A 19,267-nucleotide genomic window follows, 5' to 3' on the forward strand; every position below is an offset into this window, starting at 1 on the left:
ACTACCATTTTCTTAGAGGCAGAAGGAAGCTGTGACTGACTGTCTACACTGATTGCTGAGTAGAAGGAACTAGAACAACCGATCCATTTAAGGATCCAGCTTCACGGCCCTGAAGGAGGTAAGCAGCTAACATTAGATGTCTGTGACCGAGTCTCACTGGAGTTAAAAGAATTAAGCAATCCAGCCCAAAGGTGGTGGATGCCAAACAAACACCAGTCTCCATGAAAGCTTTAAAGAGCTCGTTACAGTACAGTGCAGTGGTTACAAGTTAAAGACACACCACGGTGCTGCAGTCTGTCTCTCACGAACCCTGTGCAGGACCCTGAGCACCATGCTTTGAAGCCAGCGACTTTGGGCTACCACCCACGTTCAGCGCCTTCTCACTGGACGGCAAGCCTACTCAAATAAGCTTCCCAGGCAGCTTTTCTGTACATCTCAGCTGCTTCCAGGCGGTTTGCTGCTGCGAGTATTCCCCGGCCCACAATGATGACATCAGAACCTCGTTTACCAACCACTTCTAGGGGACTATTGTACTGCTGGCCAAGGTGATCCCCTGTGGAGAAACAAAAGCTATTTAACATGAGGCAAGCTCATTCCAGAGAGCATTTACTATATAATACACCTCATTATTCACAACCATTTCTACTACAATCCCATCAAGTTCTCAGCTATAACCCTTTGTTTTCGGAAACAATGTAAACCAAGCTGGCCTTGAACTCAGAAATCTGCCTGCCTCTCCAATCCCAGTATTAAAGGCCCAGGGTCCCGCGCCTGGAAAGTGGCATTTTATTAATGATATCTGTTTTTCTAGAAACATTGTGTTAAATGGATTTTTCAATTCTTAAAAGCCTGGGTCCTAACGTGCTATCCAGTGAAAGAATTGCAGAGCCTTATGTAGCAGTCCAATGCAGCTTGCTTTGTGTGGAGGTCGTATGCTAAGTAGATATAATAATATTCATACCATCTCCATGCTGTCCCACTATTTTAAGGTCAGTATAAATCCATACATTTGACAGATCAAGAAGATGAGATTAAAAGTAGTTTACTCTGAGGCTGGGTATGGTAGTACACACCTTTAATCCTAGCACTTGGGGAGGCAGAAGCAGGTGGATCTCTGTGAGTTTGAGGCTAGCCTGGTCTACACAATATGTTCTAGGATGGCCAGAGCTAAAACAGCAGTTTAAAAAGTTACTGAGAGCTGTTGACTTCCAAGGCCACTTAGTGTGTGGAAGTCTATCTACTCCATAGTGTATAAAATTTGAGTGTATAAAGTAACTCCAAACAAAAGGCGGGGCTCCCCCCCCCCAACTGGCAAATACTATATAAAATAACCCTAATAATTCAGGGCTGGAGAAATCAGTCCTTTTACACCTCGACACATCTGGCACAGTACCCACTTCTTCAATGCTATCATCTGTGTAGAGCTGAGGGACCAGAGGTCTACTCATCTTAAAAGACCTTCTGATCTAGAAGAGATTCCTAGAAATACTCAACAGACATAAAACTACCAGCTCAGCTACACCCCTGAGCAACGACCAATCCACCTCCAGGGACCTGTCCTTTACCTGTCCTGCAGGACAGTTACACTTTTGTTGGCAGGCAGAGGTGAGGTCCTGGAAACTAAACCCAGAGCCTGTGTCAGCTAAGCACACACGGTTTAGAACTACATCCAACCCTTATCGGTGCCTGTTTTACATCCTGGCTTGCTCCTTTTCAACTGCATTTGAGATGGCAGCAAGTTTAAGAACCACAGCCAGGCGCTGGCACATCAAAACTGCTGACAATCGTCTGTTTAGCTAATGGTTTTGCAGATCTGCTGGGACACAGAATGCATCCTTTGGGTGGTACACTCAGAGCACAAATAGGAAATGCTAACCCCAAATATCAGGTTTCTAGCCAGCATGATGGCACATGCCTTTAGCCCCAGCATTTGGGAGGCCGAGTTAAATTAGGCAGATCTCTCCACGGTCCATCTCAAAAGTAGCCTTCAATCCTAAAGTCAAACTGTCTTACACAGTACACACTATTACCAGGTCAAGAGGCTCACTGCTCTAGATCAATGGTTCTCAACCTTCCTAGTGCTAAAGATGGTGACCCCGCCTCCCCAACCATAAAATTACTTCATCGCTACTTCATAACTGATACGCGACCCCCCAAGAGGGGTTGGACTCGGCTAGGGAGCATACTCACCTCCTGTCTCTAACTGAACTCCTGGGGTCAAGTGAAGAAACTCCGGTTTCATGCTTACTCGGGAGCCAGAAATAAAGCCAATGACAAACTCACAGTGCTCCTCGGCCATCCCAACCTAAATGGGACACAGTGGGCAGTTATTACAAGAACACAGTAACTAAGGTCCTGAGATGACCCCCTTTGTCCAAGGAGCCAATGAAAAGATCAGAACTGACAGAACACGCATCAGACAAGATGCTGCGTAGTTCTTTCCTGTGTCAGTGCCTGATGACTCCCCTCCTGGGAAGAAGGATTTGAGATGTGTACCATCATAGACAGAGCAGCCGTCAAGACCTAAGCAACACTCTTCCAGCACTTTCTCTTTGGCATCTGCTCCTCACTGGCCTCATTCCCATGCTATTTCCTCACAGGCACACGTCAGCCTTGCCACCAGCTACTACCACCAGAAGGGACAGCTTAATCTTGAGTCAGACCTCACCCCCAGACCTTTGCCGTAGGAAGCCAGTATTTATGGTCCAGTCAGGGTTCTAAATTTACCATAGAGGGCTAGATATAGACAGACGGCTCAACAGTTAAGAGTACTGCTTACTCCTCAAGTTCAATTCCTAGCACCCACATGGTGGCTCACGACCATCTGTAACTTCAGTTCCAGGGAATCCCATGCCCTCTACTGGCTTCTGTGGGCACTAGGAACACATGTGGTACACAGACAGAGATATGCAGGCAAAGCACTGTATAAAGAACATTACTGTATAAAGAACATTAAGTATCTATCAATATCATTTATTCATTTCCTAGATGACTATCCAACTAGAATTTACCACAGGACAACACTTAAAATTCAACCTTTATCTTCAGTTTTGTCTCAAGATGAGAAAACAAACACAGGGCTATGTCCAAGTGGCCCGGAGTACGATTCAAGCCCTCCACCCGCTACAAGATCAAAATGCTCAACTGGTGCTAATAAACTGCCAGACTAGCTGGAGTGAGGAGGGGATGGGATGAGGCCATGGCTGCCTCGGGCCTCAGAAGACGGTGTTTCCCTGCCCTGGAACAGACAGTACAGACAGACTGAGTCTCCGGTCACCCAGCACCCCGCACCCCATCACTTACTGCTGCTTTGGTGTAGTCTCCAGTGGCCAAGGAGCCAGCAGAGCTCATTTCTGCAATGAGCAGGCAGGCTCGATGTAAAGGCAGACCCACTTCCTGTAAGCCCTTCACAACTCCTGAGCCTGGCACCACGTGGGCATTCACTACGTCTGCCCAGGAAGCTATTTTAAAGATGCCACCTGAGGAGAAATGAAAAAGATATTTGCCAATTTTCAAAGATTCAAAACTATGGTATGAAATCTACTAACAAGTCAGAGTCGAGCACCTTATCAGTAGACCCATGGTTCCATCTGGTAGCTACGTCACAGTGAGGAAAAATCCTTGCAAAAAGTGCTGCGCTTGACGGGCTGTTACTTTTCCGCAGATTTAGACCACTGATCAAGCCTCTGCCATTACAGAGGGACTGCTATGAAGATGGACATTCACAGAGCTCAAGTAGTGTGACGTCCCGAAATTCTCTTCAAGACGAGCGTTTCCACCCTATACAGATCACTCAGCAACTGTATGCTCTACAGGTTTCCTTGGCTGTCCCAATCTTACAGGCAACTCTCTACACTTTTAACAGACGGTAAAAATGCAGATCTTTGAAAGATGAACACACAAGCATAAAGAAAGGTCATATAAATTTAACTCTTTAGCCAGTAAGCTAAGCAATGTAGTCCTGGTAGGACAGCATTATTAGTACATGAGGTAGCAGATAATTCTACTTGAAAGAAAAAAATTAGGTGCAGCATTCAGTAAAAAAGAAACCATGTAGTTACAGAGTTCTACAGAGCAGTGAAAACACATCGGACCCACACAGTACAAACTACGGCCATTTGTTTCTAAGGGCAGAAATCTGCAAGAGAAACAGGTATAAGAGGACTAAGCATTCCCCAGGCCTTGTCAGCTCCTCTGCCTGTCTGATATTAAAACCCAACATGGGGAACAAGAACATCAACACATTCTGCTAAGTAGTACTTTATACTTCTTCTCTATTCTTTCCTATACTGGCAATTTTCAGCCAGCGCCAATACATTTTGTTTGGCCTGCCCAGAACTCAGACACCTTCTGATAGCAGCTCACCCATTTTCTTTATGGGAATTTACAGGATTCTCAGTCCACAATGGCTAAACAGAGTTCGACCGAGTAGCGGCGGGAGCAGGTATATTCCCCAGGCCAGCTAATGAAGGGAGTTTACACAGAGGTAAGAGTGAGGCGTGGAATTCCCTAGCTGAGGAACAGGTCAACAAAGAAAGAATGGAGAACACGGCCAAGACACGGAGAGAAGCAAGGCCAGCGGCTGACTCTCATGTGAGCCGATACACCTTCCCTTCGGCCAGCGCATTTCTGAACCACTTACTTTCATATTGCTTTTTAACTGTGTTTCCTATATCAGCAAATTTCCTGTCTTCAAATATTAAGAACTCATGGCGTTTTGCCAGGGTTGTCAACTCCTCCATCACATCCAGAGTAAAATCGTTCAGAATATCGACATGAGTTTTGAGCATGCAGATGCTGGGTCCCAGGGCATCGGCTAGCTGCAGCAGCTCTCTGGCCTCCGACACGTCAGCAGACAGACACAGATTGGTCTCCTTCTTCTGCATGAGCGTGAGAAGCTTTGAGGCAAGTGGGTGGACTCCAGGCAGCTCTGCTCGGGCGCCAAAGCTCAGTTCCTTGCATGCTTTCTTCTCGGGAGGGGGAACGCCATTATGGTTAGCTGCTGTGAACACATTCTCCTGAATGAACCTCTTCACTCTCCCGACCATCTCAGCATCGATCTTTTTCTGCTGCTCGAGGATCTCCAGCATTTCCGACAACGTGCACACAGAGTGGAGACGGATGCCCTGAGCCTGCAGCTTGTCCTTGCCTCCCTGCTCGCGGTCCAACAGCACGATGGCATCAGTCACCTTTAGACCCTCCTTCTGAAGAACTTCAACAGTTTCCAAAACGCTGGCCCCACTGGTGACGACATCCTCGATGACCAGACAGGTCTGCCCCGGATTAATCTCTCCTTCTACAAGGCGCTTAGTACCTAGAGAAGAAAAGCTTCTGTTGAAAAAATAGGTAAGATATTCCAGCTAGCACAAGATGTATCCTGAGTCTGCACTTGCTATGAACTTATAAAGAGTTAAGACTATTTAAATCTTACTTGTGAACATTTACTTTGATCATTCAATGGGCCACAATTGTTTTGTTCACTATCCTCTGGATCTCTAAAATGTCAATTAAATGCAGAATAATTATTAGAGTAAAACAAATTACTTCACTGTGTAAGTAACAACTCATTCTGGTCCCTGAACAATATGGAGTTTCTTAAAACAAGATTACTTATACAGTAATGAAAGATGGAATAAGTCACCATTATCAATAAAATCATTCCTTTCCCATCTATATTGATTGTAAGTTTACCACGCATGACCAGCTGAACAATTTGCTTTTTTAAAAAAGCAATTTAAAGGCAAGTGGCACACGCCTGCTATCTTTGTGCTTAGGAGGCTGTAACTGTAAGGCTGCAGCAGGCCTGTCAGCCTAGGCCACGCAGGCCAGTCACAGATCTACAACAAAACCCTGCGTCAAATGAAGGAAGGGTCAGGCAGAAGGCTCAGTGGCTTAAGAGCACTGCTGCTCTTACAGAGAACCAGGTTCGGTTCCCAGCACCCATAGGGCAGTTCCAGGGACCCTAATGCCCTCTAATAGCCTCTGCTGGCACTGCATGCACATGGCACACATACATACGTGCAGGTAAAACACTCATACTCATAAACTAAACTCAGATGGGAAACAGCTCACAACTTCTTGCACACCATAACGACAATGAATTATCCAATCTATGAGACTTTTCCACTCTTAAGCACCACTACAATCTATAAAATATAAGTAACTCAGGCTCTAGACTTCATATTCATTTTCTGAGACTCAATTTTACGTTCTCTAATATGTATTATTTTGGTAGACATTTTGGGCTTACTGGAGGAATCACCTTTCCCATAGCTTAACTAAATCTGCTTGGGCTGAAGTAAGACAGAGCACTTGCAGCACACTGATAATGAGCTTCCTGAACATTTGCGAACATGCCAGGAAACACAACCACATTCCTATGGGCAGGTAACTTACTTTTAGCTTCACGCTATTATAATAAGCTCACCACTCAGAGACCCGTGGCCAGTGTTTATATCCTTACCCCTCCCCAATGCTATGGCTGTGTGGGCACACATGGAGAGGATGGCCTGCAGCAGTAGGCTCGCTCCTTCTACCACATGGGACCCAGCACCCACGCTTGGGTCAGAGTTAGCTGCAGGCTCCTCTACCCACTGAACTCTCTCACTGTCCTCTCACAACTCTCAGAAGCGAAACCAAGATATTACAGAGTTTATCTTAAAAGATCTCTTTTTAAAAACTAACAAAGCACCACCATGTCAGAATAAACAAAGATCTCATTAATTCTCTAATATCATTAAGTAATAACTCAGCCCTCATATTTTTAGATTGATTTTCAGGTTTAAAAAAAAAAAAACACACCCGACATGGACTCCCCCCTCCCCCCACCAAAAAAAAGCGTTCCCAAGGTGTTTATGTAGTTTTATAAGGAATCTTACTCTTCAAGACAGGTTACATATTAACTTGAGGCTTATGCTATTTTTATTTTACCATAATCCTTTGTTTCCTTCCTCCTAATGAGCATGGGAATATGATTGGCTGAACAGATAACTGTTGCTAGCGGTAACGCTGTATAAGGAACTCCACACACACTGTCAAAACTGATCCCGGCATTCCTGGCAGTTTGGAATAAAATGTCTGCGACCTGTAAGAAAAGGAACACACACACTTTCCATTACTTCAAACGATACGTGAACCACGCCCAACAGCATCTCAGAAATGGAAATACATGCCCCCAGGAGATGTTTTAAAGTTAAATCCTAAAATATAAGTGGATCATTCCTAACAATTTACCATATGAGTATCTAAGCTCAGGAGAGATTTAGACCCATCACAACAATCTTACAACCTGGCATGCAAACATAAACACCATGAACCTGCTCCACTAGATTCAGGACCTACAGGAGGGCAACACGAAATGTCTCAGGAAAGACACTGCACTCTGAAGACCAAGGACGCTGTGCAGAGTTCCATCATGCCTTGAATCTCTAGGGTAACAGCTCCCTCATGAATCTTTCCTAGGTGTGGAGCCTACTGTGTGAAGTACATCCCATCTTTTCCACAGAAATCACTTTTTGAAGGGCAGGGAAGGGTGACCAAGACAGGGTTTCTCTATAGCCTTGGCTGTCCTAGAACTTGCTCTGTAGACCAGGTTGGCCTCAAACTCGGAGTTCCACCCGCCTCTGCCTCCTAACCACTGCGACTAAAGGCGTACACCACTTCCACCAGGCAAGTCAATTGGATTGTAATGTTAGAATGCACACTCCCATCCAACACTACCTTATTTTAAAATAAATTTTTAAAGGCTCACAGTTGCTTCATAAACCATTTAGCTCTTTAAAATACTTTATTAATTGTACATCCATCACTTACTCTTGGGGTGGGTGGGAGAGAGAGCTTATTTTTTTTTAGATTTATTTTATGTATATGGATACATTGAAGCTCATCCTCAGACTAGCTGTTTTCCAACACACCAGAAGCAGGCATTGGATCCCATTACAGATGGTTGTGAGCCACCATGTGGTTGCTGGGATTTGAACTCGGGACCTCTGGAAGAGCAGTCAGTGCTCTAACCACTGAGTCATCGCACCAGCCATCTACTTTTGTGGTTTTAAAGTATCAACACTGGCCTCAAACTCATGTTGATGCTCCTGCCTCATCAGCTTCCCAGGTGCTGGGATTATGGGCACGTTCTTCTCATGCCTAGCTTCTTCTGTGTTTTGAAAAGCGTGTGACTATTTTTAAGTTGCAAAGTGTGTAATTTCTAATACTAAAATCATGAACAGTCCCAGAACTGTTCTAGAAGGCAGGTACTAGGGGTAGTTGAGTGACAGAGCGTTTGCCTGCTGTACTTACAGCCAACCCTATCCACAAGCTCGCACACACACACAAGACTATGGAGATTGGAAAGTGTGTTTTCTCAAATATATATTATCACTCCTCTATGTGCACAGTATCACACTACAATACAGACTTCTTCCTGCAGGCTTTCCTGATCTGCCATGCTTCTTTGCACGTACCTAAACCAGGATGTATAGAGACTGAAATTTAAGATTACCAAGCTAAATACATTTCATGATCTTAAGTCTGCTAGACACTCTTGGACTATCATTGACATGAGCATATGCCTAAAACAAACCCACAAATCATTCGAGAATAAGAGGAGATTTGGGGACTTGGTTCTTAGTGAGATAAATACTATAGTTTCCTTCCAGTTGTTTATGTGTATACACAACCAGTCAATTATCACTTATTCCTAGGAAGTTAGAAGTATATAATCTATTGCTTTTTTTTGGGGGGGGGTATATATTGAGAGCACCTATTTACATAAACCTCTTTTAAAAAAATTTTTTTTCCCGGAGCTGAGGCCTCTTTAAAATTTTAACTAGTTCTTGGTAATACAGTTCCTAATTATAGTAAAAATCCAGATGGCGAAAAGCTAACAGTTCAAGCCATGTCAATCAGGGTTTCAGTCTACTTACAATTAGGCAAAATGGGTACCCAAGAAACAAACTTTAAGTACGCATCTGGGGGAGAGGGGTTGGTTTTTTGGAAACAGGGTCTTCCTGTGTACTCAGGCTGACCTCAAACTCACAATTCTCCTGCTTCAGTTTCCTGCGGACCCCACCAAACGTGGCTAAATACATATGTCTTGATAGACCTCTGCAAAGATGGAAATATTCTACAGTTACACCAACCAACAAAGTGGCCGCTAGTAACTTTTAACCATTCCATTAGTTTGTCTGCCTTTGAGCCAAATTCTTGTTTAGCCCAGGCTGGCGTCAAGCTGACTTGGCAGAGGGACTGTGATGACCTTTAACTCCTGCCTCCAGCCCCAGTGCTTTATTAACAATTCTCACACTGGCTCTTCTGGTAAAGGTGTTTTCTGCTTGGCCTGACCACCTAAGTTCAATCCCTTCAACCCTCAAGATGGAGGGAGAGAACACACTCCTGCAAGTTGTCTGACCTTGGAAAGTGTAGCGTTGCACACACACACACCCAGGATAAACGGAATAAAAACTTCACAATGTTCAATATTCACACGGAGCTGCTAGCAACACTTCCAGTCATTTCCACTCTTTCGTTCTAAGTGAAATGCATTCATCTCGGCTAGCAGCTTGTTACGCTAGAAAGCATTAGCTCACGGTCGACTTGGCGGTGACCACGTACAACCGACTCGAGGTCTGAGAAGCATCAGGTTAGAAACCTCTAAGTGTTCACTTAACCCTCACCAACAACCCCCACCCCAAAAATCTGCCTTTTTGGTGTCCACCATATGGCTTTAATTTCTAGCTACTGGCCATACAGTATCAAATTGAGTCCTCTGACCCAGCTACTAACTTCTCCACCCTCCCGCCTTTCCCTTTCCTCACTAATTCTCACTTTCTGAAGGTTAAGTACACAGAATTCATTCAAGGACTTCTACGCTGGTCAGAGCACACAAGACACCCTGACTCTCGCAAAGCACGTGTCCTTATCGATCGGTCTAGAAACAAGGTCCCAAAGAATCCGAAGGCTCCCGGTCCCCACGCTCCTCCACACTCTCCAGACCAGCAGTAGGGTGGGCTTGCCTGCCTGGTCTGTGGTCCTCTCTCGCCCCCGATTCCGGCTACTCCCCGCCATCTCCGGCTCTCCTTTCCCGCCACCCGGAGCCATCCGGTCCCTCGGGGCTGGTACCTGACTGAGAAGACGCGGGCGTGACACGATGCCCCGCAGGTCGATGTAGACTGGGGAGGAGAGCCCGCTCTTCAGCACGAAGCTCCCGAACTTGAAAGCCTGCACGTCATACAGCTCGGTGACCAAGGGGCCCAGGGCTTGGCGAGCGACCTCCATCCTCGCGCGCTCAGCTCGCTCTGGAAGCCGAGGGGCTTGGAGCTCGTGACGTCACCCAGAAGCCCCGCCTCTTCCGCCACCCTTTCCGGCCTGGGCCGGGGGGTTCTTTGCGTGTGCTAGATGCTTCCTGGTTGGAGAGCTGGGTTTTAAAACCTGACACCAAGATTGAAGCCTGATTTTTCCCGAAGGAGTCAGTAGGCTCCGTTCATTTTGGTTTTTTGTTTTGTTTTGTTTATAGCTTAGAGCGTCTTTATCCGATACAGTCACTATTAACAACCACTTCCCTACTCTCTCAGGGTTTCTTTCCATAAAATAGAAATCCTCTAAGACAGAGCCTGTGACTACCTTCTTGTATTAACTTCTTCACAGCAGTTGGCGTGGGAGAGTTTCACAGTAATTTGCACGTAGAAATATAAAAGCTGGTCATTGTGCATTCACGGGCTGCCAAAGAAACGTGTGCTTACTTCCTTTAGACCACTTGAAGTGTACAGGATGAAGAAGGGTGTGGAGAGAGCTGGGGAGGATGAACTGACAGTGTCAGGTAACTGGAAGGATAATGTTGGGCAGTTTGAAAACCCAGGCATATTTGGTTTACAAATCCCTTAGCTGGTTATGTGAACTCCTGTAGTCCTAGCTACTTAGGAATCTAAAGCATGAAAATTCCAAGTTCAAGGCTGACTTAGGTATCTAGTGAGTCTCTGTCAATAATAATAATAATAATAATAATAAGCCCTTTTCAATAATAACAACAATCCCTTAAGACTGTATTTTCCTATTTTAAAGAAATGCTACTTATCAAACTGACTGTGAGATTCAATTTTGTCTTCTTTGTTTTCTCTAAAGAGATTGTATTGAACTCCCAGTGGGAGAATCCCTGTTTTCCATATGTTCCTGTGTTTGTTTTGTGTTTGAAACAGGGTTTCCCTATGTAGCCCTGCCTGACCTAGACTTCACTATATAGTGAAGGGGCTGACTGCCCTCGAACTTACAGAAATCCATCTGCCTCTGCCTCCTGAGTGCTTGAATTAAAAGTATTCACCACCATGTCCAGTAAAACTCATTGTCTTGACAGATGTTTCTCATTGCCAGTAACTTCAGTAAAGCCTTGATTAAATAGAATTCAAATGTTAAAATACTTTGTTCTTATTGCCAAATCAAAATGACTTCCATCTCTGTGTGCTGTTAACTGACAGGATGCTATGGATTCAGCCTCGTTCCCAACTGCGTGTCACCAACAGACACCGAAAGCCTGATCAAGCCTCCTACCAACCTGTATGTGTAAACCGGTGAGATCCAGTGGGAGTTGATGCTCTTCATTCGCTATGCAGGCCTGTGGATCACACTCATATCCTCAGGCTTGGTAACAAATGCTGTTATCTGATGATCCATCTTGCTGGTCCACTGATAGGATTTTTTAAAAAAGATTGATTTATTATATACTCTGTAGCTGTCTTCAGACACAGCAGAAGAGGGCATCAGATCTCATTACAGATGGTTGTGAGCCACCATGTGGTTGCTGGGATTTGAACTCAGGACCTCTATGAGAGTAGTCAATGCTTTTAACTGCTGAGTGGTCTCTCCAGCCCATGATTTTTTTTTTTACAGCATTCAAGACTTTCAAATATTTGGGGGAAAGAGAAGACAACAATTACCCCCCGGAGGTGGGGGAGGGAGAAAGAACAGAAGTTTTAGTTAGAAAAACAGACAACTACCAGTAAGAGGTGGCTCAGTCGGTGAAAAGCCTTGCCACCAAGCCTGGTAACCTGCATTCAGTCTACTGGGCCTACGTGGTGGAAGGAGAGAACCAGCTCCTGCAGGCTGTCCTCAAACCTACACACACACACACACACACACACACACACACACACACACACACACACACGTTGTGACACTGTAAAGGGGGGACACGACTAAAAGTAGTATCTTCAGTATATTATATTTATAGGACTGCGTAACATGTGAAATGTACATTTTCATCCACAATTTATAACGTTCACTGCAGTAGTAATAACAAGACAGCAGGTCGGCACTTTACAACATTACACATTGAGTGAGTGGGACTTACAAATAAAATATTTACAACCTACCTTTACAAAACAACATCATGTACATACAAAATGAACAGCTGCAGGAAAAATTAAAATAATAAAACAACCAAAACCCCCCAAAACCCCAGAAGATACACTTAAGGCAGACCAGCAAGACACTGAAATAATTAAGGCTGTGGAATTCTTCTGCACCTTGAAAATATAGAGCTATTTACCAATACTGTGGAGTGATTTTTTTTTAAATCAAGTGTCACAAGTCTGATGGAAATATGTACTTATATGTATATGTGTAATGGTCCCTATGGGGAAACCTGTCCACTTATGGATAAGGCCTTTTATCTGAATGGCCAGAGAAGCCCACCACAAATTCTCAAAAGGCTTTGGGGGAAGGGATCACTCAAAACTGAGAAGTGTTGGCGCAGTTTGAAAATCAGATACTAAAATTCAAATATAGGCCGGGCATGATGGTGCACGTCTTTAATCCCAGCACTCAGGAGGCAGAGGCAGGTAAACCTCTGTGAGTTCAAGGCCAGCCTGGTCTACAGAGTGAGTCTCAGGACAGCCAGGACTACATAGAGGGACCCTGTCTCAACAAACAAACAAAACACACACACACACACACACACACACACACACACACACACACACACACACACAGAAGAATTCAAATATAGACTTTCTGAGTAGACAAAAAAAAAAAATCACATAAATTATAGTCCCAAGTACGTGCTTCATACTTTGTTCATTTGGCCATGTGGACTTCAGGAATCAGCAAATTAATTACCATGTGACTAGACTTCTCCATGTATTTATCCCTAATGGTTTCAAATGGTCCTAAATGGTTTTCCAGTAGGAAAACTGGCCCGCCTGGGCTGCCTGAAAATGGATAGATTTCTGCATATGAGCAATGACATATACATACATATTATACACTATACACTTGTACACATGTACATATACCCACACTTCCCAACAGTTTGCCCCCCAATTGCTGCTGTTCTCTTCATAAATAGCCTTTTCTCAAGGGTATGTTTAGTTTTTCACAGTCTTTCCGTTTATCCCTCTTCTTGTTTTATTTACTTTCCCACAGAGTAGTCTGAAGTTCAACAGAGACAGAAGTAAAAGCACCAGGGGTTTTTTTTTGTTGTTGTTTTGTTTTTTTGTTTTGTTTTGTTTTTTTTTAAAGGAAAAAAAAAGATTCGAACACAGAGGTGGAAGATATGGCTTAAGTTAGTAAGAGAAGAAGTTGTGTTAACTTGAGATTCGTAGCCACAGTCTTTGAGGTCACAGTAACGGTCTCCATGGACTCCAGCATGCGGATTTAGTTCTTGATGGAAATGGGGGATTAGTGCAACTCCTATCCCTACACTGGCAGATTTACTTGGTTAAATTAATGCTCAGGAATTCCAAGTCTCGCTCTCTGCACTTTCCTTTGCTCTGCCCCCTTGTGAAGTAGGTTATCTGACTGAACTGTTGGGTTGGTCATTCAGATAAAAACGAAACCTGGCCACAGTTTGGAATTTCTTGACAATAGCCCGGGAGTGTTAATTTTAGGCTTTTAATTACTGTCATTTAAGATTAAAGCATTGTAGTGGAATGACCGTATTCTTCTCCTATAACATCAAATTATATTTTAAAAAATAAGATAAAAATGTCTTCTATAAAAAACACGGCCATATGATATTTCTGTATTCAAGTTCCATATGGGTTTTTTGTGAAAAACATTTCTATTAAAAAAAATCTGTCTATGGATAAATTTCAGCCCCTTCAAGCTCTTAAAAATGATTGAGACACTGAGAGCCTTGCCATTTTCAGAAAATAACTACTATCATAGTATTTTCTTTTCCGTTGGTGGAATCTATGTGAGAGTTTCCTTTAGCCTACTCTGGGTCTAATAATTCCTTCCCTAAAGGTCTTTAGATTTCAAACAGCAAAGAAAAATCATGAGGTGTTTTTTTTTTAATGAAAAAATCTGTTGAAAGCTTATATATGTTTGCCTAACCCAGACTTCACTAGAATGTTACCCAGGCAAGGAAAGAATACATTCCTCAAAAACTCACCTAGTACAATTCATGAGCTGTCCTAGGATCTGGTGACTGTGTACTTTTGTCTACTACAGAGACCGGTTGTGTTCAATTTATAAAGGAGAGAGTTTCTATTAACAGAAAAATAACCACCACTTACTTTAGATTGCATGTTCTCCATCATAGTCTCAAACATCTAACTTGCCATGCTTCTCAAGATAGGCAAGAAAAACAGAAGAATGAGTGGGCCATGGCGTGGAGGTTTAGAGACAACAGAAGATAAAGGGAAAGCTCTCTTTCTCCAAAATCTAATTCTCTCTCCCACTGTGTGTGTCATTTACCTTTTCTAGCTGATCCCTGCGGGACTCTGAAGAAATGAATTGTGACAAGGGAGTGTATTTGATTCTCACATCTGCCCTTCCGTCGAGAAAAGAAGCTATTTGGATTCTTCTTTGCCACCCACCCACTTTCCTTCAGCATGAAGCTTGGGAAGAGAAAGGTATGACTGGCTGTCTTGGAAGGCATCGGCCTCTCAGGCCCACCCTAAGAAATACTGTAGAAAACAGCTTATGACATTTGGTGCCTCCTCAGCTCTCCTAAAGCCCTTTCTGTAGACAAGCTCTTAAAGGGTGGAAATTATAAGGCAAGAACGAATGATCTGTAGACAAGGAGGACACAGACCTTCCAATGAGAAGCAATTTACAGAGGTTGACCTCAGAAGTTTGCAAATGGCACCCAGAGAGAAGACTGTGGGGAAACTGGAATGTTCAAAGTTACTGTCAATAAAATTCTAAGCACTGGCAGTGTGTAGCACTTGAAGAAAATCAAAATATCCTACAGATGTGTCAACAAGGATGTTTTTCTCAACACTCTTAAGAGACTCATATTCTCTCCTCTTCTCCCCAAATTCCACATTATCAATGGGGACCTTTGGGTCAGAAAGCAGCAAAGACTTTCTGGAAGAAAGAATGAGTTTGGAATAGCTGAGACGGAGACCCAAACATTCCTGTTCCCATCCTACATTCAGATATTTTCATTTAAAACGTATCTTAACCCTAAGGGGAAAAGGCTGCAGTGTCAGCCAATCCAAATGCAATCGAGCTCCTTCACTCTCCACCTCCCCTCTGAAAGGCACTACTGTTTATAAAGGCTCTGTGAAGCTCGAAGCTGTGAATGAAGCCAGCTTTCCCCTCTGCCTCCTCTACCCCCACTTAGGTTGCTGATGGCTGGGAGAGACCGGAAGGACACATCCAACTTTACGATGTTTTTTTTTTTCCCCTTAACAGTTTTTAACCACATTCAGTTATAAGTGGGTAGAAATCTGTTTAATTCTCAACGAATGGAAATGGCGCAAAAAGTATTAGAGTTCTCATCAGGGATCCTGGGTTGGCCCTGATCTTTTCATCTTTCTGTACCCCACCTTTTTTTTTTAAACACAAATGATGACTAGAAGCCAAACAAGAAATCTTCGACTTTGACGAGCACTGTTGCTGTCCTGGGGTCAGTTGGCAGCTCACTCCCAGTCAGAACAACTGGGGAGGCATTGGGAGTGGGAGATTTTCTCTCCTCCTCCCTCTTCTCTCCTAGTACTAAGCCTCCCTGCCAAAACAGGTGCAGGAGAGTGGTCCTGGGTTCTTCTCCAGCCACCGTTGAGCACAATTATCCTTCAAACTACATTTCCTAGCCCTGCCAACGGGGTTTCTCCTAATTCCTACCTTGCTAGTGAGAATTCTCCAGCCAAGACTATCTATCTTGTCCCCTGTTGGAGGGATCAGGTGCTTCGTAGAGAAGGGCCTCCCTGTTCACTTCCGTCATCAAACCACACAAAGAGTGCCCCCTTTCTCTCAGTACGTCCCTGAAGCTTACACTACTCTAACAGTTGTACTTGAGCTGCCATTGACCTTTCCTGGCTTCCCTGTGTACTGGGGGCAATTCCATGTAGCCGCACGCCTAGACCATCCCAACTGACCCAAACATGGCTGTGAAAACGTGGCTCTCCATAGAGTTCTGCCATGCACAACACACTTTCAGTATGGCCCTTCCGAGGCGTCTGAACACCCCTGCCCTGGGCTCTGTCCCTCCCTAACAGAAACTGGACGGATCAGAACAATTCTAAGTGACTCAGCCGGAGTGGACAAGTAGAGAGAACACACCTAGCCATGTCCCTTCCTGGGTCTTTGGAGTCTTCAGAGCCTGCATTTTATCTTACAATAGGCCCTCTGGCCCAAGGCCTTCCTCCTTAATGCTGCGTCTCTTAATAAAGACGTGTTTATTTAAGAAAGCTTCAGTAAGCACGTGCTGTGGCTGCATCATGGTGTAAGGGAAGAATGTTGAGGTAAGCAAGCTCTGAGGGAGTGGGGCCTGATGACCCAGGGCCACCCGAAGACAAGGAAACTACAGTCAGAGTCTGTTTCCACGTATTTGGTCAACCACCCCCAAATATTAGGTGCTATCTAGTCTTATTGCTTTTACTTCCTAAATTATTTCCCTACAACCTTGGATGAGCTGTAGTGGAGGTTGGAGGATGAATAATCTGACTTTGAAACCGATGTGGGCAGGAGGGGGCTACGATGAGTATTTTAATTCTATATTTCCACCATGGGAATAAGTGCTTTTATACATTAAAATCAGACCGGTCCCATCACGCCACCTTTAAATAGTTTAGTTTTGCAGTTCCATTTTCCCTTCCCAGATTCTCTGATTGCACTTTGTACCACATAATTTCAGCCGCCTCAGCCCCCACTAGCGGGAGCAACAGGATGACGTGGAACCCAATTTACATAAACACTTCAGTTATATTTTTTTTTTTAGAATATCATTTGCATCAAAGCAATTTTTAAAGCACACTCTAGGAAACAAAGGGTGAGTCGTGCCCACAAACAGAAAATAATTTTAAAAAGCCTCCCCCACCCCCTTCCAAGAGAAAACCAAAACAAAAAAAAAAAAAAAAAAAAAAAAAAAAAAAAAAAACCAAAACAATAAACATGAAATGCCCTATTTAATTTGTTTTCCCTCCAGAGGGCACTGGGCATAATCTTGTATGGAGAAAGCAGCACTGGCCTCAGAATACAATTGGTCCTTTTGGTCCAGAGACGTCGGAGGCTGTGCGGTGATAGGTACCGCTGTCACAGGTAAAACCCCATCTGTGTTAGAGTGATGGGTCAGACTGTGCTCCATGGCTTCAGGAAGGACTTAAAGCCTTCAAAAGGCTGTTATGGCTGCCTCCTTTTGGTAAGCACCCTGAAGCTTCACGAGGGGTTAGGAATAAAGCAAGCTTACTTTCTGAAAACTGTTATTCTACAGCTAGGAGATCAGAAAGAGCTGCCACGCTGTTCACAGGAACTGTAAGAAAAGTTTCCACGTGCCCTTCTGTAAGAACTCGTGATATTCATTTACCTATGGCAGTCCCAGGGTGGACATAAAAATACCTCCTCCCCCCAACTCTTCCTAGATTTGGACTTATTTCCTGGCAGTCTTCCCCGCAGGAGGAACTCTGAGCTGCCAATGAGTTCAGGGGCGGAAGCTTTGATATACAGAACCCATCTTAGTCAAACAACCCATGATGGAGGAAAAAATATCCCATTCGCCGATCGCAAAGGGGTCACATTTGCTTTCTCTTAATACACAGGTTCTGATAAAAGATCTCTATACAAGATTTATAAAATGCTCTAAAAAACTCGTCATCTAGTTGTGCTTAGTCAAAATAATGCAATGCTTCAGTAAATAAATTACTGTCTTAACGGGAGCACTCAAAGTTACCTAGGATTGACTTCATATAGAACTCTATATTATAAAACTCTGAAACCTGAATGGGATCTATTATACCGTATGTGTATATGTATCCTGTTAAGAAACTATATCTAAGCCATCTAAAGCAGAATAGTTGACATCTCTGTTAAATAGAACTTTTTTTTTTTTTGCTTACATTTTCAATGGAGTCAGAAACCTACTATACTCCTCCCAGTGGGCGCACATTTTCCCCACTTAACTGCTCATTTTGGAATGTACAATTAACATTTTTTTATACCAAGTACTATCTCGTTAGCCTCGCCCCTTTCCTTTAACACTTCTTTCCTCTGTATCGTTACTTCTTCAGCGCGACCTTCTGGAACGTTCCTGGGATTAAGGTGACTTTCATGATGCTCCGACCCCACGTAACCACAGACAAGGTTTAAGAGGACCACCTCTCAGTCCAGAGAACCACATGGAGTGAAATGATGAACAGAGTTATTTACAGACAACGCTCAGTCTTGCTTTGGTTCACACTGCGCTTCTATGTGAAACCTCGGGGTGGGGGGCGGTGGGATAGCTAGGTCCCCTGGTTCACCCTGTTGACGATGTAACTTTTGACATTGGGAATGGGCCGCACGTCATTCTGGTGCTTGCGGCGCTCTATGAAGCAAGCCAGGCGGGAGGTATCCAAGGGGATCTTGGAGTAGCTGCCGTTGTGGGGCTGCAGCCACGGATGCTGCAGGCACGTGGCTGCTGTGGGCCGCCTCCGGAAGTCTTCCTGTAAGATGACGTTGATGAAGTCCCTGGCAGCATTGCTTACACCGCAGAAGTATTCGTGGGGGAAGCTGAAGTCCACCCTGCACACGTTGATGCAGGTCTCCTCTTTGCTCTCATCTAAGAAGGGGGAGACCCCGCTAAGCATGACATAGGTCAGAACCCCGATGCTCCAGATGTCTGTGCCCAGGGAGACAGGGATGCCTTGGATCACTTCCGGGGCAGCAAACTCAGGGTTCCCCAGCAGATGGTGGATGTGGAAATGGCCTGAGATCTGGACAGCATCTTCCAAGTCGATGAGTTTCACTCGAGGCACTGGGATCCGGAGGTCAATGAGGAGGTTTTCAGGCTTCAGGGACCCAGGAAGGTGGGGACAAGAAAGGCAAAATCAGGTCTTGGTTGACCCCAGCTAGAATC

General features: G+C 44.3%; 2 protein-coding genes across 2 annotated transcripts in view; both read right to left on the reverse strand.

The window, feature by feature from the left end:
- Positions 1–222: 222 nt before the first annotated feature.
- Umps (uridine monophosphate synthetase) lies at positions 223–10,960 on the reverse strand. Its single transcript, XM_032900149.1, has 6 exons — positions 10,117–10,960; positions 6,931–7,084; positions 4,643–5,314; positions 3,304–3,479; positions 2,191–2,305; positions 223–553 (listed from the first exon to the last, which is right to left on the reverse strand). Exons 1-6 carry the CDS (start codon positions 10,270–10,272, stop codon positions 381–383), a joined length of 1,446 nt encoding a protein of 481 aa, XP_032756040.1. The 5' UTR covers positions 10,273–10,960; the 3' UTR covers positions 223–380.
- A 6,319-nt stretch (positions 10,961–17,279) lies between these two features.
- Positions 17,280–19,267, reverse strand: part of Kalrn (kalirin RhoGEF kinase) — a 537,823-nt gene continuing 535,835 nt past the window's right edge. Inside the window, 1 exon segment of the mRNA XM_032900150.1 lies at positions 17,280–19,199. Coding sequence (XP_032756041.1) covers positions 18,654–19,199 — 546 coding nt within the window. The 3' untranslated portion in view covers positions 17,280–18,653.

This window comes from Rattus rattus, chromosome 4 (assembly GCF_011064425.1).
Source record: "Rattus rattus isolate New Zealand chromosome 4, Rrattus_CSIRO_v1, whole genome shotgun sequence".
NCBI lineage: Eukaryota > Metazoa > Chordata > Mammalia > Rodentia > Muridae > Rattus > Rattus rattus.